The 12298-nt window shown below is 31.7% G+C and overlaps 1 protein-coding gene across 1 annotated transcript in view; it reads left to right on the top strand.

Moving 5' to 3' along the window:
- The window catches only part of LOC131841904 (protein O-mannosyl-transferase TMTC2-like), a 105814-nt gene that overhangs the window by 56773 nt on the left and 36743 nt on the right, over window positions 1-12298 (top strand). Inside the window, exon 4 of the mRNA XM_059190277.1 lies at window positions 4969-5953. Within this exon, the coding sequence (XP_059046260.1) occupies window positions 4969-5953 (985 nt within the window). The remainder of the gene's footprint in view (window positions 1-4968; window positions 5954-12298) is intronic.

The following is a 12298-nucleotide window of genomic DNA, read 5'->3' on the forward strand; positions in this document are numbered from 1 at the left end:
AGACTATGTGCCTCAGTATCAGTCAAAATGGCTTGCTATGCGTTTCATATCAACATCCACTGGTGCACATTTCAATAATATAAGCAAGTGTACCATTCTCATCCATAAAAAAATTAGAAGGAGACTTATTAGTCAAACCAATTATGATTTTTAGGAATAACCTTAATAATAAAGACCTAATTCTGATTAAATTTCAATTAAGAAAAAGAAAAACTGTATGAGAAATATACAACAACGCTTTTCTATATAAAATTATTCTATATTATTACACTGAAATGCGAAATTGTTGCTGCTTAATGCTATGGGTTTTTCGACTGAGAGCCGGTATTTGCGAGGCGAGGTTAGTAATGTCAGTCAGCCAGTAAATTTTCCAGATAAGAACCCTCTGACGTCTAGCTCGCTTATTTCATTAAGATATTTCCTTTGACATGAACACTGACGAAATGGATGAATTAAAATTGCATAGATGAATGTTTAAGGAGTATGTCTCATTACATTTCTCACGATTACATACTATCTAATTGTTTTAAACTGTAAATCGAGTTATTCTTATGAGTTCAAAAAAGTTAAAAGTAGGTTTCTTGCAAATTTCGATAAGTATTATTACTGACTACTACTGTGTATGGCAATTTGTGAGAGGCATTCAACACTTTTTGATATAATTATCCCTTAATTCTTAAAAAAAACGAATTTTTCTAAAATATATTAAATAATAGGCTTATAAGCGATTTGCTATCAGGTGAGCCATAAGCTTGTTAGTACCCTAATCTATAAAAAAAAACATTCGTAATTATCTATTTTAATTATTCAACGATTATGCCAAATTTTAATTAAACAAATATAACTTAAAAGAAAAAGAAAAACGGTTCAATATTTAAAGATTGACGTATTTAAGAAGAAGGAAATAATATTAAATGAGAAATTGATTATGGTACCCGAAAATAAATAGTGCCTACATGACATTTTATATGAGGTTTTCATAAATAATAATAAAAATAAATAATACAAAAAAGTACTAAAAATGTACTACATATAAAATTATTAACATAGCATAAAATAGAGATACAAGACTAGGTAGGTAGACGAGTAGGTGAGATAAACGTGTTTATCCCTCCGCGGGAAACAAATGAGGGTAATCTCTCCGCACGTATATTCACATTGTGAGCCATCCAAATGTAACAAATTGAACATCTTATTTTTAATTAAAACGAAGGAAAGGTTTTTGTATTAGTACGCTAAATATATTTCTTTGCATATTATACTACTTTTTATGGGATACACTGGACACTGAAAATTGAATAAACACATGGCTAAACTAGGGCTCAGCTTAATAACAATTTGTAGATATTGCCAAGCAGAAAAGGAAACGCTACTATACATCCTATGTGGTTGGTTGAAGCCCACTCATGCATAAACGAAATATCTCTTTTAGAAAGTATAAACTATATCCTGAGAGGATAAAAACTATCGCTCCTAAGAATATCCTTTAAATGTCCTTGACGGGTCTAGGTAGCAAATTTTGAAAAAATGCGAGTACAATTGATGTTAGCATCTGACAATAGCCCAAAACTGTCAAATAATGGAATAGACAGCACAAAAAGGTATTTGCTCTGTTTTAAAGTTAGACAAAGAAGGATGCATTGGACCGTTGGAAACTCTCGGCCCTCCTGCATGGAACTAGTCATACACGTGTGTCACTCGCGGTTTCTTTATGCATTCTTGAATTGTCGTTTTATCCCTGAGAAATGTATCAAAGTAAGTTTCTTCTTTATTTTATAGTTAATCCTTAATATCAATATATGTTTAAGAATAGGTTATCATATAACGTAATACATAGTTGGCAATATTATTACCGTAACTTGATGCTCTAAATGAAATGAAATATTTTATACGATTTTATATAATTCCCATTAGAAAACCTGTCAATCCGAACATTCCATAGACATATACTAGTAAAGATGGTCGTCTTACCAGATATATTAATGTTAACTTTATGATTCCAGTTTTGATTATGTCTATAATTTTCCATTAAACACTTTTTATCAATATATAGTAGAATAAAATAACAAATGAAAAGCAGAAAAATGTTTAATACAAAAACAAAATAAAGTCCGGTCACTGACTGGTCACGGAACCACATTCTGCAATTATGTTAATATATTAACTCACACAATATACGAATCGATATCACCATTCATGGAACACAATGTTGATTTATTGTTAACATATACATTACTTACCTATTCAATAATCTGTAGGTCGTATTCAACTAATAAATAAAATTATATATACCCAACCACTATAAATCTACGTTCATATTATCTGATAATCCAGTGAGTGAGGTTATCAGTCAGATATATAAATTAAACATTTTTTTTTATTATCGGATAGATTTCTGAATAATGTCTCACAGGATGTCCAAGTTAGGATAAGTTTAAATTCAGTGGTTTAACTAGACCACTTTCACGTGAATTATACTTTCAAATAAAACATGGCAAAACTCATTTATTATCCAAACATAAGACAACTGATCAATAGCCATGTGTTGTGTACACACTAACTCAGATAGGTGCGAAAAAGGTTCGTTGTATTATTCACTATTCTTTCCTCATTCCGATTGATTAATTTGATGTTCATCTAAGTCTCCCCGAGATTTCCGTTTTGCTCCACGCAGTCTCGTGTAAATTATGCTGGAAATCGGAAACGGCATCGTTAGTTCTGCGCAGGGGTTTCCCCTGGGTCATGCAGGTCGAACAGGGACGAGGCAACCTTCATAAATCTTTTCCTCGAGCTCCCCGCAACTAACAAGCCGCCACGGCACGGACTCGCATACATCGAACCCGTAAGCCAGTAAATAACCCTGAAAACTTTCATAATAACACCACTTTAAGTAGATTAGAATACCTAACTGATCGTATTTTCATATTAATCATGTAGTGAAAGAGGGTTCCCGCTTATAGGTGGCATTAGTAATTTAATAATCTAAAGGGACGTCTTACCACCGTTCACCCCTTTTAAATCAATTTTATCGAGCCGCCTTCACTATGGATTAAAATTATTACAGCTTTAGATACAAGACCCTCATTTATTTACGGTCTCATAGTTTTATTCATGTATGTTATAAATAGGATTTAAATTATTACCTATTCGCAAAATAGGGTGTTATTTGCATGAATTAATGATTAAAATAGTGTTCTGTTAACTTGAATGTTGAATTTTATATGTATAGTAAAAGTATATTTTTGATTCGATTCAATATAAAATATGACGCTGTCATAAAAAAAATTAACATATTATTTGTAATATTACAGTCAGTTTTGTCATGTCCGTGATGCTATCCATGTAAATATGTAGGTGTCATTAAACCATTACATCAGATTGACCTATATTTGTTCACTATTATATATAAAATAAGTATATTAAAAACATATAAATAATTTTCCATTTTGTTAAAATTATTAATAGACTCACTTGAAATAAAAAAGAATCCCCAAAATTATCATTTATCCCTGAAACTTCCTTCTTTTGAAGTATATATACATACTTCTTCGAAAATAGGTGTACTCTTCCAATTAGATGATTAAAATTAAAAAGAAATTGTATAAAAAATATTTAAAGCATTTACAGTGTTTCATTAGGTATTATTTCAAATTTGTATACTTACATAGGAAATGGGTCAAAGTTATATGAATATTGAAGGTCCATAAAGTATCACAGTTCTGTAGTATTGCAGCAAATTCTTTGGCAGATATTAATGAAATATTCCTTCGGGGTAATCAATCAATAGGAAGTTAAAAAGAATTTGAATAATATAAACAAACTGTACTGGGACCTTCATTTGGGTTTTATTATTAGTTACAAATTGTGTTATAATAAAGTACTTATTTAACTTTTAAATTAATTGAACTTTCAATTAAATAAAATCATTTTAGGAACCTATAAAAATACTATATTTTTTACTTATACAGTTGATTATACCTCTTTATAATCGCATTTCAAAAATGGAAACTGTTTAATTATAACGGACGAATGAAAATATGAATACCAAACACTTGACTTGCATAAGTCACAAAAATGTGACTAGACTATCACTAAAATGACATAAAAGAATAAAAGTTTAGATCAATTTGAAGTTGTATTAAATATGCGTTACCCATAATTTAGAAATAATTATTATATTATTTAAAAAACTAACAGAATACTGATAAAGAAAAGCAAATTATTACGTATTTTAGAATATCAAACATTTCAAGTTTCTACCTTTTCAAATATACAGTCTACTCGCACATAATATAAACAAACAAAATATCTTAGACGAAAACGAGATATACTATAAAATGGCCATGGAAATGTAGCCAAAACACTTGCTTTCCCCTTTATGGAGATCTAATAGAGAACGTACTTAACTTATATTTATTTACGAATAACTTCATTTCAGATACTTCATGACTTAGACTTCTATCCTTACATATGTATATATCACATTTCATAAATTTTCTAAAGAAGTCTCAAACCTATCCAGCAGGTCTGATCTGATCTACGGTGTGAAAAAATGACAAATGATAGGAAATACTGCAGTTTTAAATGCATGGCATAGTTTCCGTATATATTTCTTATATAATTTTAAGAAAAATATTGTAGTTTTTTATAAAATTAATATCTCTGCAAAAATTAAGATTCCAAATCGTATTCGTAGTTCTGAAAAGACTTCATCATTAAGTATATACTCGTGGATTGGATCTATCATATCTACTAGCAAAACAAATGACAACAAAACTCTTACCGTGTGAATTCTAAAATTATTACTTTTTTGTGCTAAAGAAAGTGACCCGTTCTAGATATTTAACAGAATTTATAATTCAAATGGAAATAGAACCTAATGTCTATCGACCTTGTCTCTAATAATAAGAAAGAAAAAATATTTAATGTATTGGCATGTCGTAAATAATGTTGTTTTGTTTGTTTCAGAATCGCTGGCGCAGCATCTGCTTGTTGGGAACTGGGGGGATCGCTCTATTATACTGGCGATTGAGAATTGCTGGAACACCGTCCCCTTTCGCTGCAGCCGACAATCCTGCGTCTCGCGATCCCTCGATGCTCACAAGAATTTATACGTTTTCTTATCTCCCAGTTTTTAACTTCTTCCTCCTTTTATACCCTTTGCATCTAAGCTTCGATTGGTCTATGGAATCTATACCAAGAATCTCATCTATTTTTGATACCCGAAATGTATCCACAATCATTTTCTACGTAGTCATGTCAAAAGTTACATGGAAAGCTGTAGTGAACGAATTCAGAAAATGCCAAGAGAAACCGCTAAAGGAAGTGAAATATTATAAAAAACAGAATTGTAAGATAAGGCACAAGTGGAATTACAATAGCAAACAATATAACAAAGGGCAGGATTGCGTTGAAAGAAAAAGCTACCATGCGCCACACAAAGAGAATGTGTCATCTAAAAAGCTATTGTGTACATGTACGGGCTGTAAACATTCGTTGACTGATGAGCACACAAGCGCATGCCGTGCCATTAACAACAATAATACAATGATGCACAATTCTACGTGCGTTTGCCCGATGGCGAGCATAAAATATAAGTCACCTAATATCACAGTGAGACACATTTATCGCAGTCCTCAAGTTGCGATGTTAATGTTCATGGCATTTATGATTCTGCCATTCGTGCCTGCTACTAATGTTCTGTTTTACGTTGGCTTTGTGGTCGCAGAGCGTGTTCTTTACATTCCCAGTGTTGGTTTTTGTTTATTGCTCGGACTAGGAGCTGGTGCCTTGACGCGCCATTGGCACCGAAATGAAACACGTAGTCGTGTTTTTATGTTGGCCTTGCTTATCGTTTTGTCCGCAATGTGCGGGAACACCATGCGGAGAAATCTCGATTGGCGTGATGAAGAAAGCCTATTCCGTAGCGCTCTACATATTAATCCACCAAAAGGTAAGAAGACATTATTTTTTATTAACTTTTAATTATTTTAATAAGTAAGTATAGGTTAACTATTTGTCGTATTATGAGATTTTTTTTTTAAATAGTTATAACCATTGTTTTTAATATAATAATTTAAGAATTTAATTATCACAAAACCGCAATAAAATACAGTAAATGAAGTTGAATAAATAGCCACCATACAATAATCACTTCTTGCTTACACATATATATATACACTAAACAAATATTTAATAATAAAAATCCAAGCACGAATCTCTACAATATGGATAGAATGGATTTTTTTAAATAAATGTTTAAAAATAGCAATTTAGATGAGTTTAACATTACAGTTACATATTATTGATTGCATCTCCAAAGATTTTTACTGATAATTAAAATTTCTTTCAAACCACGTCAATTGGTTTGAAGGTAGGAGAGGAGACATTCTTCATTAATTTGACTTTTTCAAATTACTTTAACTTTATTAAATTATTTACCTTTTCTTTATACCTAAATAATACTATAGTATTTTTAACGACATTATAAGCCCTAAAATTTGATGATCGATTCGAAATACATAAGTTAATATGTCATTATATCTATCGGTCATAGATACCGATAGATATAATGATATATTGAAAATATCAGTGGTTTTGCATTTTGTGATTTAAGTACGGCACTCCAAAACCGTATTAAAGTATTGCTTGAAATATTTCCGTGACTACGAGATATTATGTTTGAAACATCACGGAATAAAATTACGAGTCTAGAAGGACCACGGGAAATTTTCAAGTTCTCAAAGAACTTCGTCTTATGTCAGCGTTGTAGCGTTGTATCAAAATTTTGCGAATTCACGCCATAACATTTGAAGCTGTTTGCTAGGCACTTCCATTCCGTACCTTGCTCAAAAGTTTGTTTGAGTTACTCCCTCGTTACAGCTCAAAACTAAGACACAATTAATTTGTTTGAGAGACAGCTACAAACTACCTGTCCGCGGCGTGTTAGTTCCTCAAAGTTGGAAAAGAGGTTGTCACGGCACGACTGCCTACCTCGGAGAATGTATCCACATGGGAGTTTGTAATGTATTCACTACCTCCACAGTCAGACTCTTGACCTTTCTAGGACGCCATTAAACATGCATGTACGGCGTCCCGAGGGAGCCCGCCTCGGGTTTCTGTTCACATCACAAACTTTCGCGCAAAGAGAAAAGTTTTGCCTGATGGTTCTCATTTTGCCTCTCTTCATACGGCGAATGTTGGACTCAATCCCGAATATTATATTACTTCTATTTTTGGGAATGTTTATCTATGAATATTTTAGAAAATTATTTCGTCTAGTTACAACTGTTCTTAAATAAATAATCAATATTAATATGAGTAGATAATTGAAAATGTACTTATGGAAGTTATTATAATTTTATATTTAAAATAATACCTATGTCTACCAAAGTATTATTCGAAGTATACTATTAATAGGCTAAGGAAACTAAAAAAAGTTCTAGGATTTGTAGATAAACGATCTATTGTAAGACTGATCTGACAGCCACACCTGAGACTAAAAATGACGATGTACTATCAACAGGTTCTGAACTTGGATTTGGTAACAAATATACTATCTGAAAAAGAAACTTATGACTTATTCAGAAACCACAAATAAGATAACAAAATATGCTTCCCTTCCCAGAAAAACAATATTTCACGTAAATTATGACACTTTATCGAAGGGTCCCCGATGTAAAACTATCCAACTTTTGGCGATGGGTTTGTAAGGAAAAAATAAGAGGCCTGAGTCGCTTTTTAAAAGTTTCTTTTAGAACTTCTTGTATTTTTACGATATCCGAAATCACTTGTAAAATATTGAGGACCGGCGCGGCGATGCGACAGCTGCGCCATAAGTTATTTTCTCACGAGGATTAAATACCAGAGTAATAAGACTATATACATTACACTACGCAATCGATTATTAATTGGAGACACATATAAATAAATACATAAGAAAAAAAAAAATAGATGAAATGAATAGGACAATCATTAGATAAATACTTTCGAATTTACAAAGTCCTTTTTTTTATGATTTCAAATCATGTGGACCATAAAATGACAGAAGTTACATTAATATATAGAAAATTATAAAACCTTTATAGAAACGTTTACTAATTCAGTTCAATTACTTTATACTTATTGTTATTGATATTCCGTGAATTTAAGTATTCCGTGATCTATGTAGGTTTAACGCTTACATACTATATAAAAATATAAATGTAGCAAGAGATGCCAAAAAGTTAATAAGTTGAAGCTTGGATAGCTCATGCCTTATATTTTATATAGCGCCTATGAAAGCTGCGAAACTACTATCATCTCATATAAAATACATTAAATTTGTTTGGTACACGTTAACCTAATATCGAAATTTGAACATGTACATCCATGTATTCATTGTTCAGTAGTCGGATAAGGACGATAATAATAATAGTTACGATAGCACATATACAAGCAAACCTGGATGAGAATAAAAATATATGGTAACTCTACCGTAAAAGAAAATCAAAACACGTTATATAATTCTTTTATGTGAAATATGATACGTACCCACGAAACGAATTCGCCGAGATGCGAACGGCAAATTTTATGAACTCGCGTCAATAATCCGCCAATTCCCACTCGACCCTACTAAATTATTAACTAGGCACCTAATATATAATATGATCTGTTCAGTCGCCAATTCTACGCAGATTATAGCCCATTACTCGCACTTTATGTGAGTTCAATATACTGATCAAAACTCAAACGTACCACAAAATATATGAAAATGGCAGCCAATTTCCGCCATGGTTATAAATCACAAATCAAGTGTTCGCGGTGAACTACGTCCTATTACACTATTGTACATATCTTGGCAACAGCTTTTGGCATCCCACTATTCTTCCCCTCGCCATATTTCAATATATTTGAAAATTGGTGTTGCTGCGTGGACACTTTAATATACTACGGAATAACGCATTGTTATTTGAACAATTTCCTCCAGAAGTTTTATATGTATAAAGCTGTAGAGACTAGACAAGACATTGAAACTTGATTCATAGAATAAGTGTGATTGCAGATTCAGTGTAATGTATATAAACTAGTTTGGTATGCACATAGAGATATATATTACGTATCGAGAAATAAGTCAATCCATCATCAAAATAAGCTTGAGTTTTCGAAATATTACAAAAAAAATAATCTACTTAAATTTTCAAACAATAACAACAATATTACGATGGTCTTGGTGATCTAGCGCTTTAGCACACCGCTTTACTTTCGATGGTCGCGGGTTCGATTCCACGCACGGCACAAACATTTTTAATCACATATGTATGATTGTTTGTATCAGTCTGGGTGTGTTATATATATTATGTATGCATATAAGAAAAAGTATCTATTTATTCGTACAAGCTGTCTAGTACCCATAACACAAGCTCTGCTTTGCTTGGGACTAGACAGTACTCTATGAATTGTCTATTGAATTAATAATATAGTAACTAGTATAAAACTATATTGTCATTATATATTACGCATATATTCATGTATTAAAAATTCTACGAAACCTAGAAAAAAATCGATAGAAATACTTCCCAATAATTTATTCAAGTAGGTACAAGGTAAGGGACAAGGATACCATGCGACCTAAAAACAACGCCATCTGTATTAAATTATTCAATCAATTGATTCCAACTGTGCCAAATGAGCTTACCCTGTGATTACCTCTACAAAATAGAGACCGATAAATTAAACACATTAATTACTTTCTTAATGTATTGCCTTGCTTTTATGTTGCCTAATTACATACCTAAATACTTATATGAGTTATAATACCGTCCAATCATGATCACGCTATGGAATAGCAAAAAATCCTTATGGACAAGCGTTACTAACCTTATGTGGACTTAGTGAAGTTACTATTAATGCAAGATTATTTGTTTCTTTGTTACATCTTGACTTATTAAAGATTTATTCACTCTGAGGGAACTATTGGCTTCCTAGGAAGCTATTGGCTATTTTTCCCGTTTAATTACTGTGTCCAAATTATTCGATATCAAACTTTCACTTATATAGCTAGATGTAAAAAGTTATTATGCTATTAATAGTAGTCGTGTATATTCACATCACCCCCAATCTTAATACTGGTTAATAAATAGTTTTCGAACTGCTCCTATGACTCTCAGTGAACTTTACGAACATGACGACACAATATGTGGTCACATCGCGTCTAAGTGTTAACATGCTGAAGTCAACATAGTATGTGGTTTAATAATTCTTAGGTATAATCTTATAACATACATACGAAATGTGTAAAACGCTGCTAACTTTAATAGTAAAGTAGGAACTGTTGATTTTTTTTTGTATTGTGTAGTATTAAAATTTGATCCTAAAATTACTCGATAAGGGACATGCATTTAAGTGTTACATGTTAACGTGCTGTTCATGTACTTGTATATTGATGATGCTTGTTCCCATAACATGAAAAGAAAAAAATGTCGACGTGGCTTATTTGTTTACTACTTAGAGGTGTAGGGGTCTATCTCCATTAAAGCCGAAATTACTGTTGTAACAATCATGGCAGATTTTGGAGTACATCTGCGGGGGACTAATTATATTATATGGTTATTAATAGTTTGTAATGACAGGAGGATTGATACAGATAAGGGTCCTGGGTTTAATAGCCATCTAGAGTTCTGTCAGTAACACGTTCCACTTTGAAACTAAGCGGCAATGTTGTGCGTTTCATATTCATATCATATTCTTTGCGGCTACATGCTCAGCAATGAGCAAGTATCAACAGCATATTCTTACACAGTTCTATAGTTTAAATTTTATAACTTGTGGTCAGAACATAAATATATTAATGTAAATTTATATTCTCTGATTTTCGCAATGTCATAATTTTGTCTTCTTTTTGCCAATATTTCTTTTTTTCTCAACATCGCATGCTGTATTTTATTATTTTTATTACAAGTTATTAACAACTTGTACTTTATATTAATCTTAAAAAAAATTAAACACATTTGAACAATAAAATAGTAAAACGTTGTTTCCCGGCTACAGTCCACAAAATACCGTATATATTACACTTTAGTATATGCCTACAGAATAGAAAATCATTTATTTAAATAAACTTACATTGAACCACTTTTCAACGGTCAGTACATTTTTTTTTTATCTACCGCACATTCGGAGAGCTGTCTCAATTACAAGAAGAGTGAATAAGAAACTTGCGTGTTGATCTTTTAAGAATGAAAGAAACATTTTAAATGTTGATAGTTATATTGTTTTAATTCCACTTTTCATATAATTCGACTACATTACAGTCAACTATTGTTAATGACATAAATAAATCCTTAAACAAAAAAAAACAAACAAAATACAATACACCTATTGGAGACTAGGATTTGTGTTCATTTCATTTTACCTTCGACTAACACGACCTACAGGCTAACTCAATCCAATTTGTCTCCGCGTATACGAAACAAGCCAATCACGAAGCTCCCCATTACACGATTTCGCCGGGACAGGAATGGTGCGGCGATCTAATCGGCTAAAGCCTTCGGCTTTATCGAATACACCTTTTGCAACGATAGCTGATCTATCGCACAGGGGCCTTCAAGGGATTAACACTTTAGCTACTTATTTAATAGGTAACGAAATAGATTTTAAAGATGTCTTAAAGATAATATTACATCAATTAACCATTATAAAAGTTAAAAGCGTACTAAACTATGTATATTTTTTTTAAATAATTGGTAAGTCAAAACAACTATCTGATTATAAATGACTACCATTGCCTATATTAGAATAATAAGGAAATACAAGGACACACAACTTACTAATAAAGTTTGTTAGTTAGTTGTTCACTAACATAATATGATAACAATAAATAAATAAAATATGAACGGCACCGCGAACAATACGACATCATGTGATGTTCTTGGTACCACTAGTATATTGCCTTTCCGGAGAACTAAGGTCTCAAGCTTCAGTAGACTGTAATTTCACTGACATATCTCACACTTCAACAACGAACTAGCAAGCAGCTTGGTAACTCAATATGTGACGCAGACGACTTTATACAGTCTGTTTACAAAGAAAATTTTGTTATTATCATAATAATAAATTATGATAATTACAAAATTTTCTATATAAATAAGGACCCAGTGGCCCTGTTGTCAGAACTAAAATAATTTATCATTGAAGAATGTCATTAAAAAAACATCGACATAAAAAGTAACAAAATCAGGATGAGTCATCACAAGAATAAAAAAATTACATATTGTGAACCTGTCGTACTGTTTTGTGGTGGATTAAATAATTTTCTTCT

The sequence above is a fragment of the Achroia grisella genome, unplaced genomic scaffold (genome assembly GCF_030625045.1).
Source record: "Achroia grisella isolate CSIRO2021 unplaced genomic scaffold, CSIRO_AGI_Agris_v1 utg204, whole genome shotgun sequence".
NCBI lineage: Eukaryota > Metazoa > Arthropoda > Insecta > Lepidoptera > Pyralidae > Achroia > Achroia grisella.